General features: G+C 29.9%; 1 protein-coding gene across 5 annotated transcripts; it reads right to left on the bottom strand.

Annotated features, from left to right (window-relative positions):
- Positions 1 to 4,420: 4,420 nt before the first annotated feature.
- On the bottom strand, positions 4,421 to 6,694 carry LOC114402363 (ethylene-responsive transcription factor ERF110-like). 5 transcript variants are annotated; one of them, XM_028364899.1, is made up of 3 exons: positions 6,605 to 6,694; positions 6,337 to 6,510; positions 4,421 to 6,023 (listed from the first exon to the last, which is right to left on the bottom strand). In XM_028364899.1, the coding sequence occupies exon 3, from the start codon at positions 5,809 to 5,811 to the stop codon at positions 4,972 to 4,974; it is 840 nt and encodes a 279-aa protein (XP_028220700.1). In that variant the 5' UTR covers positions 5,812 to 6,023; positions 6,337 to 6,510; positions 6,605 to 6,694; the 3' UTR covers positions 4,421 to 4,971. The 5 variants fall into 5 exon arrangements, with proteins under 5 accessions (XP_028220700.1, XP_028220701.1, XP_028220703.1 ...); XM_028364900.1 differs by having other exon boundaries at positions 4,421 to 6,035; positions 6,337 to 6,672; XM_028364902.1 differs by lacking the exons at positions 6,337 to 6,510; positions 6,605 to 6,694 and adding an exon at positions 6,218 to 6,300.
- Positions 6,695 to 26,225: the final 19,531 nt, after the last annotated feature.

The raw sequence follows: 26,225 nt of genomic DNA, 5'->3' as shown, positions 1-26,225 counted from the left end.
ACAATTTTTTCCAACAATAATCTCCTTATGAAGTTGGTCCAAAATTTGATCTATTCAACAGGACGCCTTGAAATGTAGTTACTATACGTTATACTGAGTCCAAAGTCCAATCAGAACTATGCCACAGGTTGATTATTAGTTAGTAAAATTCTGTACAACTATCAGAAATTCCAGACTAATATTCCTTTATACCTCAATAGTATGAGAAAAGTAAGATAAGATTAGTTGAATGTAACAGTAAAAATTATATGATATAAAATAATTATGGTTTTTTTTCTGAATATAAAATAATTATGGTAAAACAAAAAGTATGCATGTCATAAAGTTCTGCGTAGCGTAGCTATATCGTCGGAAATATCCGAAACTAATATATTCTTTTATACCACATGATCAGATGAGTTGACTGAATAGAGCAATAAGAAAAGTAAGATGACATCAGTTAAATTATATGAATATAAAATAATACTAATAAAAAAATTATACGTATGTCAGATTGCCATCAATCTTAATATTCTGTATAGCTTAATTAATTTTTATATTGAATTTAATTAGTTATAATGTATTGATAGTGTGTAAATATTTTTTTACTATATTATCTGATTATTGTCATGTATGGTAAAAATACTATATTTTTGTAATGGTTGTTTTAAAGCTATATTTATAAGAGTAATGTTATATCTTATTGTTTTTGTCTTACAATTCTTCCTAATATTTTATAAAACATATCAATAAAAAATATATTTAATATATAAAATATTTAATATTTATCATACAAAACAGTAAAGGATTAATAAAATATTATAAAATTATTTAGAATTATTCTATTTAATTGACAAAATAAAAATCTTCATACTAACAATTGCAAATATATTTTTTTATCTCATATATATATATATATATATATATATATATATATATATCATTATTAATTAATTATTACTTTTCTCGCTCAACAATATATACTCCTTGATGATGTCAACAAATCTTTGTCCTTAATTATTTGTTCTTACCAAATATAAGAATGTCTTGATCCACATCAACTCATGCCGTTCTCGAGTTATAAAATAGGAACAAGGAATTGCATATTCATGCCGCTCATGTTAACTAATCACTGCTGATTTATCCAGCTATTAATTTAATGGTTTTTTTATGAGTTTAATTCTATGGCTTTGGAGGTGAGGTTTTTTGATGACAGAGAATACCTGTATGTTCAATCTCTACTATTGGCTTTAATTAATAACCACTTATTCAGGATAGGTATGAAAAGGTTGTTCTATTCAAATTGTTCTCTTTTATTTTTTGTGATTTCATTCACTAAAGAGAAGCTATCTAAAACTAATGAGGATTTAGAACTATTGTTAGTATAATTGTCCATATCATCAGATTTTTTTCACAAAACTATTGAATGGGGCCAATGATAAAGAGTTTAATCTTGTATTGACACTATACACCAACTTCTATCCTTAATGCATTTCCTACAAGTAACTAATAGATTCTCAATTCTTAATTTATTTATTGCATTTGAATAAGGATATAGTGCCTCATGGGTTAATGCAACTTAAGAAGGTGTTTTAGAATACTATTTAGAATGTAATTTATATCTTTTAAAGATTGACTTTTTTGTGTAAGTATTTATTATGCATTATGTACGTCTTTTGAATGCTGGCATTATTTTAATTTTATATTTTGTTTGAGTTTATTTTTTTATTTAAATTTTTATTTATTTATCATTAATGTATTATATAATTTGTGTGTGTACAATAACGATAAAAACAATCAAATCTAAGTCGTCGCGCATCTACTCATACTCTTCCCTGAGTCGACCATAATAAGTTATGTAACATATAATCAATATATTAAATAATTAATACATTTATGTCATTAATATTTTAAATGAGTTTATTTATTTGTTTTATATTTCATACATAATATAATTAATATTTTACTTAAATTTATGTATTTTAATTTTTAAAAAATTCTGTGCGTGAACTAACAACAACATCCACATGACATATTTTTTTAAGGAAAATTAAATTGCGTCTCAAGTGACATGCGATGTGAGAATCAATCTATGTTTCTTTTATAAAAAAAATGTAATATTAGAAATCGCCATGCGGCTTAACGATTTTAATATCACGTAACAAAAACAATCACAAAGTATCGAAAAACAAAAACAATCACACTTTGATAAAATGTTTTAAAACGATATTATTTTAATAATTGTTAAAAAGTGTTATTAACACACTTCTTAATGGATGAGGATTCTCTGCAATCAACTAGAGAAGAAAAATTAACAGTCTTATTTTCTTTTTCTCAAAACTTTTAAAATTAAAAAAAATCCTTTAGATCATGACTGTTGGTTCAATAGCATGAAACTTGACAGCAGGCAATCCAGGTCCCTCTTTAATAGTTTACTAATATATATTATGTTAAATCCACTCTTTTTATCATTAATTAATTTTTAAGATCACAAAATTTAATGGATGTTACATCTAATTTAGTTGCTTTGACGAATTATATTATAATTTTTAATAAATTTTTAATTTTAATTAATTTGATAATAAATCAATTATTAATAAATATATTTAAAATGTTACCTTTTTACAACATTAAAAATGTGTTACTAACACTTTTTTAATATTTTATTTCTTATTTTACACTAATTTAGACCAAGAGCCTTGTTGTTACCTATTTCATCTGTTCCTTTTAATCGTTGATTTTTTTAAATAGTTTGTACATATATATCCTTTGCAAATTGAAAATCATATTAATATTTTTTTCACTTATATTCTTATTTTATATTTAATTTTTAATTAATTTACACGTGGGCCTTATTTATTATGGAGTAAAAATGAAAAAAAAAGATAAAATCAACAAATTGTAATTATTTTATATAATTAAAAATACTACATTTCTTAATTTTTATATAGAAATTTTTAAAGACATATAAAGAAAAAACAAGAGAAAATTTTGCTTATTACTTATAACTAAATAGTTATATCTTTTAATTTTTTTGGTGAATCCAAGGTATATTTTAATTAAAATGAGATATATTTAAGAGATTAGAATAACATATTCTAATAATATTTTTTCATATACATAAATTAAAAATTAAATTCCTATGCATGTACGGGTAACTATTAAATATAAGCTATTTTTTATAATCAAAATAACCTTAAAAATATTTATTTTGTAGTTATTTATGTTTAATTGTTAAGAATTGATGTTTTTCTTATTTATGACTTGAAAATATAAAAAAGAAGGATTAAAAGCCAAAAAGATGCAAAAGATAGAAAAAATATGAAAAAGGAAGATTTTGGCATTAGGTTTAGCGAGAACTATCCACTTAACACACAATCTGCTCCATCGAGAAGCACAGACTAAGTGTGCCAGCCCAAGACGCGCTCAATGCGCAACACGAAAATACGCATTGGCGCTAAGCGAGAAGAGTCACGCTAAGCACAAATACAGGCACCTGCACTAAGCGAGCAGCGTAGACTTAGCGTGAGTATGCAAGCCCAAGTCCACTTCAGCAACTATAAAAAGAAGGTCAAGCCAAGGAGAAAGGGCATTAAGTCTTAGAGCACTTTAATACACACCTAAAGCTTAAGAACTCTTCCTTAGGGAATTCCTTCTTCTCTTCCATTATTTTCTATTCTTTTTTTCATCCCTTCTCCTCCATCAGTTCTCTATACCTCCTTCAAATGTAAGACCCCTTATGATTATGAGAGCCTAAACCCTTAGTTAGGGTATGACAAGCTTAAAAAATCAAAAGATGTATTGTATGTTTCATATCTATTAATGCAAACACGTATTTTCTTTTTCATATTATCATTTCTTATTTTAATTTCATGTATCATTCATCCTTGCATCATCTTTAGGAGTTAGGTGCTCGAGAGAGTAATTCTTAATAGAAATACAGGGAAGGTCTTATATGCATCAATTTTAAGAATTAGTCGCTCGATAGAGGATAATTTCTAATAGAACTAAAAGGAAGTGGTATCTTAATAAAATCATTGTTAGACATAGCATCAAAGCAAACATCTAAAATTAGAACTTCATGCATTTCATCTATTGAGCCTCTACAAAGACATTTAGGAGATAAATAAGTAAGATAGACTTGTCATCATAAGTCATCGGGCACAAGTATTCTAATAGGTGTGAGTAGGATAAATTAACCTAATTGATAAAGAAAAATATAAAATAATACATCTTAGACAAATAAGACATGCTAGATCCTAACATTCTCATCTCATGAAATTCTCTATTATATCTTTTACATCATCTCATTTTTTCTTTTTATAAATTAAAAATTATCCAACGCAAATATAAAAGAAAATTTATGTAAAAATCGATACTCAAACTTCCAAATATTACTATTTAGACATTTTAATACACTTACCAAACAATTAACACCAACTTAAAAACCAAAATTATGCATATCACACTAAATTAGTATTATATCTTCTAAATACATCCCTCAATCCTCATTCCATAATAAAAAAGTTGGTTTATTGGGAACAGGTTTTATAAAAGATATTGGTTTCTTCACCTTTGCGTGGATTGTTGACAAAATGTTAACATCAAATCCATTGAGTTGATAATCTGGAATAAACTCAGCTTCCAACCTAAGTACTGCTTTGTCTTTATCTCTAAACAATTCTTCAAAGTGCTGCCTCGTACCACTTAAACTCCATTCGTATCTACCTCAAAGGCTTAAAGCCTTTATCATGCATCCTCCAACCTCCCATTCCCTACTCCCTACTCTTCAAATAGTATTTATTCAAATAACAGCAGCAAATAGTAACAGTTTAACCCAAAACCACATAAAAATTCAGTGAACTGGACTCCAAATAATCTAAAAAAGCAAAAACGGATAAATTAAAATAAATAAACAGAAGAAAGCCTTGTTCTTTCTTTAACCAAAGAAAGAGAAAAAATAGAATAAAGAAAAAAAATGTGTATTCCATGTCAACCAGGTGGTGGAGGAGGATAGCCACTGGTATCTGACCACGTCGAAGGTGGAAGCTCCGAAAACTCTGACCCACTACCACCGTCTTCTCCGCCATGACCCTGCTCTCCCGGCGGCCGGAAAATCCCCATTTGCTGGCTGGAAGAAAACAGAGGATACGAATCAGAGGAAGGCGAAAACGACGGCGGCGGCGGCGATGGCAACAACGACGATGAAGAAGATTGAAACGCTGCCATTTGAGAATCAAAGAACCACTGGTCGAGTCCATGGAAGTCCCCTGTACTCCTCAGCAGCTGAGAATACCCCCAATAATCTCTCAGAAAAGCAGAGGAGCCCTGAAACGGCGCTCCCTGCATCAGCGTCGGCGAAAAACCTGCCACCACTGAACCGGAACCGGAAATGGAATCGGAACCGGCTACCGCACTTGCCGGTAAATCGGGAACCGGAGGAGGAGGTGGAACCGGTACAACGTTTTCGGGGAAATTAAGTTTTGCTCTGTTACCTCTGAACCTCAATGCGGCTTCATCGTAGGCTCTGGCCGCAGCCTCGGCAGTGTCGAATGTCCCAAGCCACACTCTCGCCGCTTTGTGAGGATCGCGAATCTCTGCCGCCCATTTCCCCCACGGCCTCTGCCTCACTCCCCTGTATCTCCTCCTCCTGTCGCCGCCAGCACTTTCAATCTCTTGTGTTTGCGTTTGTGAAGAAGCTGCTGCAATAGCAACACCTCCACTCGCACCAGCGCCAGTGTCATCTTCACGCTCTCTCTTGTGGCCAACTCCCAAATGAGGATGCGAAGAAGACAGAACGGGAGAAGGCGCATGCATAAAACGTGACATCATGGGAAAACCACTTCCCCGCGGCACCCACTGATTGGTTTGGGCCGAAGCTGCAGAGGCTGACACCACATGGCTCGGAACAGAACCTACCTCAGTACTCTCTTCCGCTTCCTCATCGCCGCCTTGCTCCGCCGCGAAGAACTTCCCCGAACCTGAACCTAAACCCCTCTGGTGCGCCACCGTTAGAAAGCAGGTGTTTTATATACTGATTCCTTCTGAGAAAGAAACTGAAACACGTTATTATAAATATATATATATAAGAAGATGGGTAAGAATAAGAGAAATCGAACATGATGAGAAGCTGGCTATAGCCCCCACAGAAACAGTGACCATGTTGCGCCTCTATTACTCTAGCTTCCACCATGCATACACATAATTAACACACACACACACACTCCACTACCACTACCTTTAATTTCTTATACAGTTTTTTTTATAATATTGTAGATTCTACCTTTGATTCTTCGAAAAAGAAATATATGTTAATGAAAAATGAAGAAGAAGAAGAAGAAAAAAACAATACTGTACCAATAAATAAAGAAATATGTGGCTGCCGATGTTGGTGCCTCGGAGATGATTTTGGCACGTGGAATTTCACACCTAAAGAGGTTTTGTTTTGTTTTGACTGAAAGTTAATGGAGAGAGGATGAAAATGGAACTAAGTAGCTGCACTTTCTGCAAATCCTTTGTGTTGTCGGTTTCCTTTTTGAGATATAGAGAAAGAAAGAAACAGTGATCATCTTTGAGTTGAATACTATGCTCAGTCAAACAAAAAAGAGAGAGCAGATATACATACTTTAATAGTTTTGGGCTTCCTGAATTGTGATTAGCCCATAGTTAACTGACGAAGGACGGTCTGGTTGAAAACTAAATTCAGGATTAAGTCACAACTCACTAATGATTTGCTTAAATATCAGACAAGGCTTAAGCTCCGAACTACTGTGGATTAGGTTGGGAATCACTGCTGAAGTTTATATATACAAAAAAGAATTATTTAGTGAGAAAAATATTTTATATAAGTATAAGAAAAGTAAATCTGAAACTTATAACTATACGTGAATAGTCATATCATTTTTTAAAAAACTCATAGGACTTATACATTTTAGTCTTAATCATTTATAGAAAGATCTAATATCAATATTTAATATTTTTCTTTCATATTCAAAAAATCCCTTTCTAGATAGCAGATAGGTTTTTTATATAATAATTTTCCCCGACTATTATATTATTCAATAATTTTTAATTGGATAATATTATTTTAAAATTTATCATTAAACTAAAAGTTCTTTTTAATAAGTTATATATACAAAATTTTAAGAAAAACTAAAATTATTAAATATTTCATTCATATATTATTTTTAAAATAAACTAAAATATAAATTATTTGATTACCTTTTATATTATTATTCAATTTTTAAAAAAAATTGACACAAATAATCAAAGCTAAATAAAGTTAAAATTTAATAGTTGAATTGGTAAAATTCACATTTTACATGAAATTATTATTAATGTAATAGTTGGTATAAGTTACACTTATATAATTAATCAATTTAATTTCTTTATATATATATATATATATATATATATATATATATATATAAATGATTATCAAGATTAGAAAATTTTTAAAGTTGTATATTTTTAAAAAAAATCTCATAGAACTCGTGTATTTTAATTTTAATTATTTATGATAAGATTTGATATTTATTTTAACCACTCTGGTATAAAATATATCTATAATTTAATACATCTTTTATATATACACACACGTCTGGTGCATAATAATCTCACGAATGAATTGTTTGAAATTGATTTTGTCCAATTATAATTAAGATTAGTTGTTCTTGCAAAGGATAAAACTTGTTGAAGGAATCTGATTGTATGGTCAAAACACGGCTCTGTGGGAACTTAATTAGACAGCAATTCCATGCATGACTGTAGAATACTGTATATTATTATAGGTGCTAGCTAGGAATATAAAAGAGGAAGGGAGGGTGAGGGTTAAATCTGAACATCTAAGTTAGGCATGAATTCAACGACCAGATTGTTGAACTTTAACAGAAGGGTTTTTGAGAGGTACGTAATGTATGTTGCGCATCATCCAAATACAATAATAAGATAGTGAAATTACAGGGGAAGTGCATGTGTAAAAATAAAATGAAATTAATTATAATTAGATAATAAAGATTATACAGATATAAAATATGAGATGTACTAAATATTGTGTAGATTATATTGTTTTAGAGTGTTTGTTTGGAGTTATGTAGATCGGTGGGTTTGTCCTTATAATGAACCCATCACTCAAAAAGAAAAAAAGACAATTCCCCGTCCCCACCCTATTCTTCTCCCAAGTTTTTTTTTTTTTTTGAAAAAAAAAAGTTTACGTAAGTAGGGTTTTGAACTTTTACTGGAGTTAGATGAGATTTTACAGGTAAAAGAATGTTTATGGAGGTATTGAATGAGTAATTTTAGTGCAGTCGTTATTTTATGTTAGTCAAATCTTAAAGTTAAACAATTTGACAATATTATTGAAATAAATTGACTTAGAGTCTTTATATAAAAAATATTCTATTTAATATATTGAATTTATAATAATAAGATAATTAACGTTACACTTGAAGTTTTCAAAATTTATATTTGCGAGTTTATTTATGATTTTGTTATTTTAATAGTTTATTATGTTGAATATGCAATTAAATCATTCTGTTTTTTTTCTTTTCAAGTACACTAAAAATATACTACGTTTTATAATTAATTACTTTATATATTATTCTGGAATACAGTTAAATATCTTGTTAACTTTATCATGTTTTATAATTACAATAGTAAAAAGTTTTTTTTATAATTAAAGTGCTACTAATAACTTTAGTTATGAATATCTAGATTACTAGCTAGATATATTCATAATATATAAGAATAATACTCCCCCATCCTTTTTATAAGAAACAAAATTATACTAAATTTTGTTTCTTATAAAAAGGACAGAAAGTAATACTATGTGTGAATATAAAAACGAGTATTTCTTTTTCATATTGTGTATATAAAGATAAATATTATATATGTTACCGTATTCAAATTCATGTATCCAAAATTTTCTAATATCTAATTAAACATCATTTCATTTAATTATGAGATCAAATATTCTTTTGTTGCTGTAACTAGAATTTATTAGTGAGGTTCTGAGTTACATTAAGAACCAAGAGGAGTGATAATAAGTGTTAACTAAAATAGAAATTGAAAGGGGGGGAGGGGAGGTTGGCTGATTAAGCTAGACCTAGCTAGTACATACATTATTTTAACTAACTATGCTCAAGTGCATGCATCAATAATAATTTAGGTGATAAATACCATTACCTAATTGATATGAGGGGTCATGAAAAACAATGGCAGGGGAGCAGGCATGAGTAAGCTTCTCTACCTTTATTTTCGTGGTGGGTATTCATTTTAGTGTATGATTTTTATGGATAGTTGTAACTAAATAAGAAGTTAACGTAAAAGGAAAAATATAAAACTCACATCTCAAGTCTCAACCATACGTTTAATAATTTATAAAAATAAAGCAATATATTAAATAATCTTTCTAATTTAATTTTTTATACATTCACTCATATTATAATTAATATAACTTTTATAATTAAGTATTTTTTTTATACCAGAACACATATATTTTTCACCAACAATAATGCTATTCATGTAAATTATGAGTGATAAATATTTCGATTAATATGTTCTCATAAATATTTCATTTTAATTATGTATTTAACGTAATTACGTGACTAGAACTCAAACTTGAAATGATTAATTAAACTAGAAAAATTTACACCAGTTTATCCATGAAATAATTAAGTGGTTTTATAAATAAGCATTTGATATTCCAAATTAATTTTCATCGTTTGTTCTTTAAAAATCCCAGACATTCGAATTAAAATGGCCAACTTTAACTCTGGTTTTGGGATAATTTAATGGATAATATTCAGTTAGAGTTTTTGATTTAGGGGATCATGATAATTCCATTAAGATATTTGATAAAGAGTGTGTAGTAATATTATTTGGGCAGAGTTTGTTTAAACTCAAGTTAAGTAATTCTACAAAAGTGATTTATTAAGAAATAGACAGGAGTTATTTTTTAAAAATAAGCAGAAAATCATTTCTTGAAAGATAAAGGCATTCAAAATTAGTACGGATCCTGTCCAAATGATATATTATCTTTATTTTTTTTTCCTCTACATAAATGATATATTGTCTTTAATTTTCACATTTTTCTTCTTAGAATATCTATCGGTACTTGAATACTAATTGTTTTTGAGATATAATGATAATAGTAAATGATTAATTTAATCCTTAAATTTGTATCTTGTTGTCATTGTAGTCCTCTAAACTATTTTTTAAAAAAAATTAATTGTTAACTTTTTATATTCGAGTTTCCTTTAAGTTCCTAAAATGAACTTATTTTTCTCCCTAAACTTATACTATGGACCAAAATGAGAAAAAAAGAAACTAATTTCCTGGTCTTAAATGAAACTCTAACAAAATTTAAAGACATATTTAAGTTTTTTTTTTTAATTTCAAGAATTAAAATGACTAAGAACTGTTTACTCTAGAGATAACTAACAATGGTTTCGTCAAAAATCAAATCTTTAATATGATGCTTAAAAAACTCAGTTGATCATCTATGAATTTTACTGGATGTTGTTAGTTTTTACGCTTCTTGTTAATCTCAATTAAGTTTAATTAATTTTGATGCATTATAGTACTACATTATTAGTATATTTAAAATAAGTTGTTGTCATATTGCGATAAAAGTTGGATTTAACCTTAAAATAAATCAATTTTTATATATCATCAATGATTAAAGTTTCTTAATTTTCTCAAACAAATTAATATATCTAATTTTCCTAACCCTAGAAAGTTTTCGAAATATGAGCACTCATGAAGACAAGTAGCCAAACAATGTTTTCCAGATTGGGGGATGCAAGATGGCTGGTATAACCACCCAAACTCAAACACCGACTACTTGACACGTGCATGGCGAGTCTTCTTCTATCGTTTTCATCACCACAGACCATCGTGCGGGTGCATTCTGTATCATCACTATGCTTAGCTTTAAAGTTGAATTTTTAGGTACCGTCCTATTTAGGCACGTGTTTTATTTTCTCTGTCTTGTACTTCCAAAGACACACACCAAAGCATCATTGTAAGCTTTCGATTTATTAGAATTTTATTTTAGGAAAGTTCTTTGAAATTGTCGGAATTAGCTATATACTCTACTCTTATAGCATTAAAGTGGCTTTAGGTAACTAATTTAATTAAAACCCTTTAAATACACCCATATGAATACACTTAAAATCTCTATAAATTAATAATGTCAAGATTGAAAAAATTTATTAATTTAAAGAGTTATTAATTTATTGATAAATTAATAATTTGTAGTATTGCCTGTATTTTAAACCACAATTAGCTTTATTGAGATAAAAGCACAATCAGCTTTGCAACATGGGAAATTCTTATTTAACATACATATCTTAACAATCTCACTGAAAAATTGTATATATCAATTACTGTGAGATTATTTTAACTTAATTAATAATTTTGACTCAAGTTATAAATATAAAATTGCATTAAATATTAGTATATGAGAAATTTTTTTCATTTATAATAATTTTATTTGATTCGAATTGTCATAAATGAAAAATACATATGATATAAAAAAAAAAAATCTTAACAATCTCAACGGCAACAAGATCATAGTAATAGGTATTTAAAAAGAAAAAAAAAAAACTTAAACACAATACCATAGCTAGGTATTGCTGGTGTTGTTCTTTACTCCTACTTGAAATTTCACACCAGTAATACACAATAACATTTTATTGATTTCTTTGTTTGGCGTATCACTAAAATGAAACTTCAAATCTATTGAAAGAACAACGCCAATAATACTATATTTATTGTCCATAAAAAGATGTTATTTGTCATTAGAACCTACATAACAGAAGATAAACCTTTGCCATAACTAAGCACTGATTGAAGTTTTTATATGTTACTGTAATATTTTTTTATTACTAATGGTATAATTATCGAATATCTATTTTTAAAATATTTAAAATATTTTACTATAAACCTGTACAGTACACAGGATTCTTACTACTTTATTTATATTTTAAATAGCACAGTGCTTTTTAAAAAAAGCTTCGTACAAGCTACTTAAATTTCTTACTACTAGTATTTAACCGACTCAATTTAATTATAGAGTAACGTAATTAAATGCTAATTAATTATTCTAATATATGGAATTTAAAATTTTATAAACTTGATATATTTTGAGATTTTTAAACTTAAAGGTTGTTGATAAAAAAATACTTACTTATATATTATAAAAAAGACGTTTTGTTAAAAGTATGTAACAAATGTTTAAAATGTAATTATTCCCAAATCACTACTACTTGATTCTCTTTGTAATCTAGCTAATAGGACATTCACGGGCTCAAAAGACCATAATCTTATTAACAAAAGTCCTGGAGGAATCACATGTCTTCTCTCATCATAAATTGCAACTGTTCCAATTTTCAAAGAATTTTCATACGGAATAGAATATAACAACTGAAGCTTTTTTTTTTGTTGATGAATATTATTATCTTATTATATACAAAATAGGGGTAGTAAGCTTTCTGGGTTGAAACAAGGAAAATTAGTCATGGTCTACAAGGCTATTGCCAATAGGCCAAAATCACCAAATCCATCCAACGAATGATTTGCTCTTTTTTGACTTAGTACGTTCTTCTGCTGATTTCAAACCCAAATCTGCATTGCAATTGGACGGGATCAGCATTTAACTCACTAATGACTATATACATGCTTTTTATTTCTAATAATTTGACTATTATTAGTATTGTCATAATATACATTTCTTTGATTCATTGCATTTTTGTTTGCGTCACGGAACGAAAGACTTTTTAAATTTGCTTCTTTTGTTCAATCAGCCATTGAAAATTATTTTCTTCTGCCAAACCAATGCGAATATGTATGATTAACGTGACCTTAGCAAAATTTTATTAATTTGCAGGGTACATAGCAACATTTTGGTAAGGTATAACCTTCAGAAAATAGAGAAATAACTTTGAAAGGTCAAAGGCGATAAATTAAAAATAAATAATATAGATACTACTGACTTTTATACGGTTTTTTTTTTTCTCAGCAAACAAGGAATATATATTAACTAGGGGTACAAGGGATACCTCATCCCATATCCAAGTACATAAAAAAGCTGAAAGCAAAATAAAAGAGATAACACCCTTACTGCCTTACAAACTGTATTTATTATTGAATTTTATAATTATTGTTTATAAAATTATGATAATAGTAATTTGTGATGATTAATTGAAAATGTAAAAGTTTTTACATGTATATGTCTATTAAATTAAACTCATAAATTAATATACGGTTAGAATGTTATATTTTTTTCATAATAAAAAAGAAATATTCTAAAGACAACGAGACTCTAACTAGAAATATGAATGATCACGTTAATATACGATGATAACAATAAATAATTTAGGTGTTAAAATTCAATCTCTAGATTTTAATTTTGTTTGGAAAGATGTAAATTTTGGCTTGGTAAGTTGGGGTGATATAATAATAATAATAATAATAATAATAATAATAATAATAATAAACCTTGAAATTTGGATTATGTTTTGTAATAGTGTAAAATTTAGACTAAGAAAGATAAACATTTTTTAGCACTTAAACCCACGTGGTAAGGTAGATTTTCACTCAATAAGAAACATAGGCTTGATGAATTTTTTTAATACACTCATATTTTATGTTTGACAAGGTAGATTTCCACTTAATAAGAAATACAATTCCATGTATTTGTTAATATAAAATTGGATATGCGTTTCAAATAGATCAAATTATTATATATATCAATATGAAAATAGATCAAATAATCTCTTCTTTTGTATAAGAAAAAACATTTATAATTTGTAAGATTTAATCATTAATCTTAAAAATTTCTACAATAAGATTAGACATATATAATATACTCTTATTTTGTGGTCAAAAGAGATTACCTTTTACAAGAAATATGGGCTCCATGTATTCCTAATATAATTATTACAAATTTTATGATGATAAAAAATATATCTCTGAATTTTAATTTCTGTTAGGAGTCAAATTGGCTTATCACATTCTTAAAAGAGTGTGACACATGTAGTCTCATGTACTTTTTTTTTTGTGAATTGTGCATTTAATTCATCATTTGTTAGGATTGATGATGTTAGATTGATAGATAAGCCATTAAAACAGTTCACCAATAAAAAATTATATATGATTGTCTCATCAATAGTGACAGATCTAACAATTTTTTAATAGGGACAAAAAATTATAAAAAAAAAATTAAAAGGATAAAGTGAGTAAAATTAATATTAATTTATTTTCTCTTTTATCTTTTATAACTATTTATTTTCATCTTATTAAAAAAATTATCTTGTGAGGAGAAGATCTATTTTTTTATAGAAAAAAATACTTATTCAATAATAACTTTTGCATTTATAAAGATCAATTTGATAAGTTTTTGCATAAAGGGTCAAATTGATAATATGTGATATTTATATGAAATAAATTTCATGTTTTAATAATTAATTTATTATTTTTATATTTTAAATTAATCATAATATTATTTTTTTAGAAATTTAAAATATTATAAAATTAATATTTTTCTACAATATAGTTATAAAATAAATAAATTATTTTATCATTTTACATTTCAAAGTTAAAAAAAGACAATTCAAATATAATATTATTTAAATCTTTTATTTTTTTAACATAAATTGCTCATATAATTTTATAAATATTTTAAATAAGATAAAAATAATGGTGAGTCTTTAACTAAATTTATGTCCGTGCATGACAATATTATATAATAACAATAATAGTAAATCATCCGACCTTCAATAAAGGAAGAAAAATCTTTTGACCATTACTACTGCGCACTTGGTTGTTCATGAGTTACTAATTAAGTCTAATAAGAAACCTATATTAACATGTTATTAATTATTTCATTTGTACGTGTATTTTTCTTTCTTCCTTATAATGACTGACACGTTAATTGATCTGTTGAAAACATAGTTGTTTCCCTCGCTCCTCTTCATAATTATAACCAAAGATGTCTATTTTCACCATATAATTAGATTACAAATTAGGGGGAAATGCACCAAATATGAAGTACCTCTTCCATTTTATTTAATTTCCAACAAAAAAAAAATGGATCCACAATTCCACATAGTCCATGATAGTGTAAATAACAAAGCGATCAAGGCATTTATCTTATGACTATTGAGAATAAGTATAAATATACATCATAATAAAATAGTTGTGTGGATGGATTCACCGTCCATGGCCATGTAGATAGCAAGACCATAAGACATTTGTCTTATGTTATATTTTTTATTTTAATAATTAATTGGTGAGATAAATAAATAATTGAAAGAGAAATTGGAAGATATGTGACTATGAATTGTAACATATACATGTAAACGCACGCATATGCACATATTAGAACAATTTGATTATAAAACATTAATAAATAATTTTATAACTTATAATTCTAGAAAATTAATATTATTTTAAATTTTAAAAAAATTGGTTTTATGCCTCCCAAATATCTATGGCCCTGTCACATACAATACTCTCACTAAATTTTTAATATTTTATAAATATAATACAAATTTATAATTATAAATTCTTTATAATTTGATATGTAGGAAAAAATTAGTTTCAATATTAATATTAACCCACAAATTTATTTCTAATATTGTTATTCTTACCCTTTAAATTATACATTTTTCAATATTTTCTTTCTCTCTTTAGATGTAACATTTCACCTACTATTCCTAAAACAAATTTTTTTTTCACTCACAACTATTTCAAATGATCTTTCTTGTATCTTTACCTGTTATTTTTTTTTTTTCTGAACTGCTTAAATTTTCAATATACAGTATCTTTTATCTCTATTTTAAATAAAATTTAAATAATTTTGTTTAAAAAATATCATTAGTTAAAAATAATTATATATCAAAATTTAAATTGTTCATTATCAATCCAATGTCTAATTTATTATTAAAAAAATTGTTATAACATAATTTAGTATAAAAATTATTTATTATTTAAATTCTAATTATATAAAAATAAAAAATGTATAATGTATGATTAATTTATAAGTTAAATACTAATTTATAAAAATATTGCCCCCAAATTAAGATTTCTCGATACTCATTACTGCAATAGAAAAGAAGACAGATAAAAAGGCCAACATTGAAAAGTCGTTAATGGAAGTGTTTTATCAAGTCTTCCATTGTTGTTCGACTATAAAACATTACTCAAAGAAGAAAATAATGTAGCCAGATTTTATATTTTTCTTTGTTAAAATTTACTATATTGTTTCTTTTGACCAAAATTATTATTATTATTATTATTATTATTATTATTATTATTATTATTATTATTATTATACATTTTTTTCTTTACTGGAGTTCTAATTCATTTATCTCATTTTTTAAAATATTCTTAAAAAATATTCTACAGGAGAAATCTCAAAATCATCAATTCTCAACCCAAAGAAGTTAGCCTTGAAAATATTTCCCCTACCCTAATTGAAATTATAAGGATCTATAGTATTTTATAATAATGATTCATTTTTAATTTTGGAGATAATCACAACTTTTTTTTTGGATAACTGAACAAGATCTATGTAATTAATGAGTACTTACCATGTATGCTGGCTCTAAGCCTCTAACTTTTTTGTTAGTGGTTTAAGTGTGTATTTGATCATTCTAATTAGGAATAAAGAATCAAAATAATAGAAATTAGTCGGTTTAAGTTCACACAAAAACAGTATGAACTATATAATGCAATTAATGTGTACATTTGCAGTAAAAAATAAAAATAATTTATTTAAATTTTTTTTTGTTGGGTTATATTCTTAATTTTCTTTATTTGCTCTCATTTTCTTAAATAATTTATTATTATTATCTTAAAAAATAATTATTATTTAGGTAACATCCAATCAAGAGACAATATTAACTATTTTTATACTCACAATATTTTATTTTTATACTCACAATACTATTTTTTTTACAACTATTCACACTTTTATTACAAGCTTGTATTATTGTTCTACCAACAATTAAAAATCAGCAATTTTTTTTCTAAAGTTGGAGTATAATTGAAATTTTATAAATGTTTAATTTTAATTTTTTATTATCTATTTACTTATTTTAATTCAAAATTTTCATCTTTTTTACCTATTTTTTATTTTGTTCATTCATCTCTTATCTCTCTTTATTCAACCCTATGGAACATACCCTAAAAGGACAGTAAGACAAACATTTTTGTATAAAAATAGAGCATAACAATGAAAAATGTGAAATTTTCTTTGAGTTGCTGGAATTTTCATCATGTATCAATCAATTAAAAATTTAGTATTTAACAGAACCAAAATGCAAATGTGAAACTGACATTTGGAATGATTTACACGGTGCTAGATTAAAGCTTCATAACTATTATTTACTATTGGGTGTCATTATTACAAAGTTGGATTTGAAAAAAAAAGCCCAATGCATGAATGGAATTTTATTAAAAAATACTTTTTCAAATTTGAGTGGTGCAAAGAACATATTTAATTAAAACGTGCTTAATTAGACATTACCTTTGTAATTAAGCCCTACATTACCTTCATTAGTTTCAATTGCAATAGGAATAATTTTATTTCTTTTAATTTTCTAATAATTTATAATATTATTTTTTCTTTATTTTTTTATTTTTCTCATTTTTCTTTTGTGTAGAAATTACTACGAACATTTATGGTATAAAAAAAATTATTCTTTTCAATCAATTGTCAATTTTTATTTACTCTTAATGCATATACTTTTTCACTTTAGAAGAGTCTATATGTCTCTTGTAAATTCTTATGGAAGTTGTCAACATCAAACAATAATATCTTAATCTTTGCCTCTCGAAAATGATCTAAATAACCCTACTTCGAGACTATTGTTTAGTATGTTATTTATATAAAAGAAAGTTGTACAATGAATTTTGTAGATCCATAAAGAAAGGAAAAAACTTATGATATGTTACGTGATAAAAAAATAAAAACAAAATAAATTTAGGGAAATTGTTGTATAAATAATATTACTAGTTAAAAAGTTAATTAACACACTAGTATAAAAAAGTTATAATATCAGGAATTTACATTGATTCTTGGAGACAATGACAGTTTTGTAATATAAACACGGACATTCTAGATTAGTTGCTAGAAAAAATTTTCTAGATTCGTTTCCTATGTAATTGATTTAGAAAGTATTTTTTTAATTGATTATTTGACAACCGATTCAGAATTTTGATGTCTTTTACAACTTTTAGAGTGTGTTTGAATGAGGCAATAATTTAAAATTCTAAAGAATTTTAAATTCTGAGAATTTTAAATGCTTTAATTTAAATTCTTTTATTTTCAAAATTATGTTTTTGGATACAATCATTGACTTGATTTGAGTAATATCTCCACCCGAAGAATAACAGAAGCTTGTGACCTACCTAAAGTGAAGCCCTCTGCCACGCACACAGAACATTGTTACGATCCGATCCTGAAGGTTTCATCATCGTGGATTCTGATCCACAATGCAACAATTGCACCCATCATGCTTCGCAAATCCCTCATCTTCATCCTACACTTGTTGTTGTTGTTGTCGTTCGGATATGAGGACGGCCTCATTGGCTGGCGTGATGGTGGTGATGAAGCCGACGTCAATGCCGGCGGGGCAGTCGATGAGGATGAAGTCGGGGCAGTCCTGTGAACGTGCTTTCAGCGCATCCATGAGCCAGGTAAGGGCCTTACCGCCGAATCCGAGGGGGAGTTTGGAGCGGGGTTTGGAGATGCAGAGGGGTTCGAAGTTGGATCAGCACTTGTCGCGGACGAAGGCTTGGTCGAGGCAGCAGTCGCCATTCAGGACCTCGATCACGGTGTAATTGATGCGGTTCTCGAGGCCGAGGAGGAGGTCGAGGTTGCGGAGGCCGACGTCGGCATCGATGGCGACCACGAAGAAGCCGAGACGGGCGAGGGAGAGGTTGATTTGGTGATGGTGGTGGTCTTGCCCACGCCACCCTTGCCAGAGGTGATGACGGCGACGTAGGGGGTGGAGCCAAAGAGCTCGGGCTTGCGATTCCACTGGAGAGCTCGTGGAGTCGTGGCTTCCGCAAGAGAGAAGAGAGAATTTGAAATTCTATTCTTTCAACTAACTAAAATCCCTTTTAAAATTCTAAAATTTTGAATTTCTTTTACTAAAATATTTAAACAGTTACTTTTAATAAAAAAGAATTTAATTCCCTATAAAAAATACATTACCTAATTAAATTATCCTATCCAAACACACATTTCTAACAAGAAATTGTAGATTGATTGTTCTACAATTGATGTATTTAATTAAACTATGAACTGAGGAAGAATTCTATTTCGGAACTTCTGTTAGGTAGTTATGAATGATTATTAAATAAATGATAGGTGCACAAGTGACAAATATGAGAGTAAGGTTGAACATTTTTTTTAATTTGCTCCAAGAAATGTTCCTCACAATAATCGAAGATTCAAATTTCCTTGTGAAAAATATTTGAATCAAAGGTGAGTAAGTGTTGCGAAAATAAGAATATATATATATATATATATATATACTCAAATACGAAACTGGCCGGTTGCAACTAATTAAATTTAACCAAATGGAATTCATATGAAAAAAGCCTTGATCTTATTATAGTCCTGAAACTTGGATGTGATTGTGGGTATATATCCGCCACCGAAAAGAAGGACAATAGCATGAACTGAAAAACTTTGAAGTTCAAATTTAAACACTTCAACATCATGAATCCACATCAAAAAGCTAAACGATAAGGAGGAGTTTTGCAACTTTCTCCCTTTCGATAACTTCACGTTTAATCAAACTTGTGAGTTTAGCTTACTGCGTAACCCTAATCACAAGTACTTCTAGCTACTTCCAATGAAATTTGAAACCACAAGTGGAACTTGCATGCCGACAGTAACATGATTCGATCATCACTTTGGCAAGATCGACCTGGCACTCTAAACACTACTTAACACACGGAGGATCAATATTTAATAAACTTGATTTTTAATTACTGCCAACTGAGTCAATTAGAAACGATGATTCATTTGGCAATTTCAAATTAGAGCAGATTTTATCAAACTGTGTGTGTTGAGTTTTTTTGTTAGCGCCAACTCTCAAACATGTAGAGAAAAAGGAAATAGTTAGGTAATAACAATAACTAATTAACAAAGGAAAAGTTAGAAAAAAAATGGAATATTTTTTTAATGTGTGAAAAAAATGTAATAATAATATATATTATTATTACATTTTTTTCACACATTAAAAAAATATTCCATAGGAAAATTTGTAACACTTGAAGAACATTCTATCTTGAACTCACAAAGAAGAAAATGTTTAAAGGTTTATATTAATGGTCCTAGTATCCAAGTCTGATTTGACTTTGGCAACTATAATTGAAAAAAAAAAAAACCTAAGTAGTTGTAATATACACCAGACAATCTCCTAGTAGGTGTTGAATGGACAAAATGAGCAATTGTACAATTCGTTATTGTTATTAATTAAGATTCAAAATTTTTAACTCTTTCGGTCAACATTTTTAAAACAGGAAAAAAGAAACAGAAACAAATTTAAGTGAAGAAAACTGAATCAAACCTACAGAAAAAATGGAAATGGAAGGATACGTAGGTAGGTAGTGAGGAACTACATGGAACCAAGGAAGTCTATTTAATCAAATAGGTTTCATGTGTTGGTTAGTTCGAATAAATGTAAGAATTTTATTTTAGTTTTTGCAATAAAAGTTTTGAAAATGATATTTCTTATAACACGTATCTATACATGTCATATTATATGTCATTTCAAAGTGAATGTTAATGCAACATATGTATATACATGTCATGTTATCACTAAGTAATACATGCATGTCATGTCATGATATATATCACTTCAAGATAATCATTACCACACCATATTTATACATACTAAATGATGATAGAAATTATTATATAAAACTAAATTTACAAAAACAACAACAACAACAACAATAACAACAACGCCTTATCCCACTAGGTGGGGTCGGCTACATGGATCAACTTCCGCCATAATGTTCTATCAAGTACCATACTTCTATCCAAACCATTAATTTCGAGATCCTTTTTTATAACCTCTCTTATAGTCTTTTTGGGTCTTCCTCTGCCTCGAATTGTTTGTCTTCTCTCCATCTGGTCTACTCTCCTCACTACAGAGTCTACCGGTCTTCTCTCTACATGCCCAAACCACCTAAGTCTATTTTCCACCATCTTCTCTACAATAGGCGCTATTCCAACCCTCTCTCTAATAGTTTCGTTTCTAATTTTATCCTGTCGAGTCTTACCACACATCCACCGCAACATCCTCATCTCCGCTACACCTACTTTATTCTCATGTTGGCTCTTGACCGCCCAACATTCTGTTCCGTACAAAATCGCCGGTCTTACCGCAGTCCGATAAAACTTTCCCTTTAGCTTGATCGGTACCTTTGCATCGCATAACACCCCCGATGCTTTTCTCCATTTCATCCATCCTGCTTGAATGCGATGATTCACATCCCCTTCAATTTCCCCATCATCCTGTATTACAGACCCAAGATATTTAAACCGTGTGACTTGAGGGATAATATGGTCTCCTATTTTCACCTCTGAGTTAGAAACCCTCCTTCTTTTGTTGAACTTACATTCCATATACTCCGATTTGCTTCTACTTAGGCGAAAGCCATGTGTTTCTAGAGCTCGTCTCCAAGTTTCCAACCTCTCATTCAACTCCTCCCTCGACTCTCCAAGGAGGACTATGTCATCTGCAAAAAGCATGCATCTCGGCGCTATCTCTTGGATTTGTTCCGTGAGGACATCCAGAATTAAGGTAAAAAGGTAGGGGCTAAGGGTTGACCCTTGATGTAAACCAATTGTGATGGGAAAATCGTCTGACTCTCCACCCTGTGTCCTAACACTAGTCGATACCCTATCATACATATCTTGGATAGCTCGAATATATGCAACCCTAACCCCTTTCTTCTCTAGAGCTTTCCACAAAATCTCTCTAGGCACTCTATCATACGCTTTCTCCAAGTCAATAAAAATCAAGTGCAAGTCTTGTTGGGCCATGCGATATTGCTCCATCACCCGCCGTAATAAATAAATCGCTTCCATGGTCGACCTACCCGGCATGAAACCAAATTGATTCTCAGTAACTTGAGTCTCCTTTCTTAATCTCCGTTCGATCACTCTTTCCCATAATTTCATGGTATGACTCATGAGCTTGATTCCCCTATAATTTGCACAATTTTGTATATCCCCCTTGTTCTTATAGATTGGCACTAACGTGCTTCTCCTCCATTCCTCCGGCATGCGTTTTGACCTCATAATTTCGTTAAAAAGTTCGGTGAGCCACTCAAGACCTCTATCTCCAAGAGTTTTCCACACTTCAATAGGTATGTTGTCTGGCCCCACCGCCTTACCATTACTCATTCTTTTCAACGCTTCCTTTACTTCCTGTTTCTGAATCCGACGATAGTACTTATAGTTCCGGTCCTCTTCTCTTGTGTCTAGACTGCTAGAGTCATATCCATATCCATCATTAAATAAGTTGTGGAAATACGCCTTCCACCTTTCCTTGATATCCTTTTCATGCACTAAGACTTTGCCTTCTTCATCCTTAACACACTTTACTTGATCCAAATCTCTAGTCTTCCTCTCTCTACCCTTAGCAAGCCTATATATAGATCTTTCTCCGTCCCTGGTTCCTAGAGCTTGGTATAGTCCGTCAAAAGCTTGGGCTCTTGCCTCACTCACCGCCTTTTTGGTTTCATTTCTAGCTATCTTATACTTATCCCAAGTTTCAGAATTTCTACACCTAGACCACTCCTTGAAACACTCCTTTTTTACTCTAACTTTGCTCTGAACATTTTCATTCCACCACCACGATTCTTTACCCCTAGGTCCAAAACCTCTAAATTCACCCAACGTCTCTTTAGCCACTTTAATAATCTCTTGGGACATCTTGTTCCACATATCATTTGCACTTCCTTGTGATTGTCCACACCAACCCTCCCATATCTTTTGTTGGAAGATTCCTTGTTTCTCACCCTTCAAGTGCCACCATTTGATCCTTGGTGCTACCAGAGGACTTCTTCTCTTTGCCCTATCTCTAATTCTTACATCCATAACCAAAACTCTATGTTGGGTAGTCAAGCTCTCTCCCGGGATAACTTTACAGTTCAAGCAATACTTCCTATCAGACTTCCTGATAAGGAAAAAATCTATCTGAGAACATGTCCCTCCACTTTTGTAAGTGATAAGATGTTCCTCTCTTTTCTTAAACCATGTATTGGCTATAGAAAGATCCAAAGCCTCCGAAAACTCCAAGATGGATTTACCCTCCCCATTCATCTCCCCTAGGCCAAAACCCCCATGCACCCCCTCAAAACCTCTAGCCACGCTACCTACATGTCCATTGAGATCCCCTCCTAGGAAAACTTTCTCTCCTTGGGGTATATCCTGAAGTACCCCTTCTAGATCCTCCCAAAATTTTACCTTAAAGTGTTCTGCTAACCCAACCTGAGGTGCATACCCACTAATAACATTAAAGGTGTCCTGTCCCACTACCAATTTTAAGACTATGATACGATCTCCTACTCTTCTTACATCCACGACATCCTTCTTCCACTCCTTGTCCACAATAATCCCTACCCCATTTCTTGATCTGATTTTTCCGGTATACCACAGCTTAAATCCCGAGTTGTCTAATTCTTTCGCTTTTTCACCTGTCCACTTAGTTTCTTGTAAGCACATAAAATTGATCTTCCTCCTCACCATAACATCCACTATTTCCATAGATTTTCCAGTAAGTGCCTATATTCCATGTACCAAAGCGAATCCTCATGTCATGAACTAACTTCTTTACCCACACCCGTTCACGAAAATGTGGGAACCCTTGCTTACTTTTCACTACATCCGGGCGGCGATGCAGCGGCCCTTGCTCTTTTGACACTGTACTCGAGCCATACAGCGCGTTGCTTCCGGGCAACGACCTAGCATTCACATTATTACGTAATTGATCCATGTCATAGAGATTCGACAAAGTTTAACGTTGGCTGTCGAAAGTCTAACACAACCCTCTCCTTTTATCCGGGCTTGGGACCGGCTAAAAATAGCAAAGCTACCCTAGGCAGGATTACTAAATTTACAAAAACAAATGATAAAATTTATGTTATAGAAACTAAACATCTATATTTTCAAGGATTAAAAATATATATAAATCCACCAAATATAACTCATCACAACCAAAATGGGTGGGTTGACTTATAATGGTTAAAGATCTATGTTTCCTACTTCGGCTATCATTATTCTATCTGTAAACTTTGGGCTAACACTTGGTAGATTCAATACCGTTAAATGCATTATGCGGCCTTATGATAGCTCAAAGATGAAAGCTCACCTGAGTGCATCTTTACTAATTGAACAAAATGTATAACTCAATATTCTGCTCCCTCAAAAGGAGTTGTGAAAGAAGAATGAACCTTGAGTTTTTGTCCCGTTCTAGCTTATGTCAAAAGCAATCAAACAAATCAAATGAGTGTGACAACCACTAGAGGAAGCAAAAATTTCCAAGGTTCACTTTAATCAATGAAGAGAGCACTTATCAATCTTAGATTGTGAGTATTACGTGTAATCAAAACTAAACCAAACACGTAAGGACAATCCTCTCTCTTTGCTAATGACATGATTTATTAAAAAGCAATGTGACACACATCAACCAATTCTCTTAAATGAGTTGTTTCAAATATCACTATTATACAAAATTACAGAACAAAGAAGGTTATGAAAAAGAAACCTAACAAAAAGGGTTGTTCAGTGATAAGATTTGGTCATTAGAATCACTTATCAAGTAATTGAACTGAAAGGGACCCCAAGTAGAATCATATTGCAGATATGGTTAATGATATCAATATTAACCATGTTACAACCATCACATATTGCATCAACAACAACTATGATTTGTTAATACTGGACAACCTAGAATGCATATTTTGTAACAGTGACCTAATAAGTTAATAATCTAACTAACCCAATGAATTAAAAGATAAATTTAATTATGATTCAAAATTATTTCCAGTTTATGACCAATAGTCAATATTTATTTCATCAAAAGTGTCAAAGTAACAATTCTCAAGGAAGCCCGGATGAAAAATATAAACTAATTAGAATAACTAAAAGATGGTAAAACTGCGTACAGTGACAGTCCTCTATACATTCGCATAGTGAGAAGCCTTCTAACATTGAGATATACTAGTTTTATTTTACTATCTTCTTTTAAGAGACACAATAAAGCAATGAATGAACCATAGCAAAATACATAGTTATAACATGTATCCCTGTATCCAAAAATGAGTATATCAACTTAAACAATGGAGAAAAATGCGAACAAATTGTTTAAAAGAATGCCACTGACGGTGTAATGAGACTGTTGCATTGAAAAAAATAATAGTAGTACAAATGAACCCAAGTTGAGACGTCAAATGGAAAGTATTAATACCAGAGTCACAACATCATCTTTAATCTTTAATTCTGAATAACAAAAGCAAACTCCATCGGACCATCAACATATATCATAGACTATGATCTCTTTACAAACTTCCCTAGAGAATGTGAATTGCAGTCGATAATGTCATAATATTGAATATTTTCCATCTTTATATTAATAAAGAAGCCTTGGAGGAAATTCTTACCACAACTTAAATGAATGGAAAATCAGCACCGGTACCATCCTTTGCTGATTAATATGCATTTATAATCTCCCGGTATCCTTTCCGTAATGTTGCCATATGAATGTTGGTGTTTCATGGATCTACAATTTTTAAATATAGTTGTTGAGACTAGTAATTTTTTCTTCTTTTTTTTCCATTGCAGTGATGGTACAAGTGAGTTAATCCACGTGATTTTGAAAGTTGTACAACTGAGTTATTTCAAATTTTCCAAACAAAGTAACGATGAATAAATGGGCTTGAGTTTTATAAGCAAGACCTTCTAAGACATATGGCCAACGACATAAAGGTCTTTTTCTTAACCTTAGGTTTCCATGTTTCTTTATCACATTGAGGATTGAGCAGCCTGCTCATCAAGGGGGAGAAAGGGGTTGAGAAAGGAGAAGAAATAATGAGCATGTTCTCAATCCATATGCATGCAAGGAAGAAGTAAGAATAAGAGATGGAGAGAGATATTAGAGGAGGCAAATATCTAGCTGCAAAACGGAAAGAGTAGACCAATTGATAGATAC

This window comes from Glycine soja, chromosome 20 (assembly GCF_004193775.1).
Source record: "Glycine soja cultivar W05 chromosome 20, ASM419377v2, whole genome shotgun sequence".
Lineage (NCBI taxonomy): Eukaryota > Viridiplantae > Streptophyta > Magnoliopsida > Fabales > Fabaceae > Glycine > Glycine soja.
This window is presented reverse-complemented; position numbering and strand designations above follow the sequence as displayed.

Bases quoted from the DNA above. Each gene is read 5' to 3' on its own strand.
- LOC114402363 (XM_028364899.1), bottom strand. From the start codon at position 5,811: ATGATGTCACGTTTTATGCATGCGCCTTCTCCCGTTCTGTCTTCTTCG.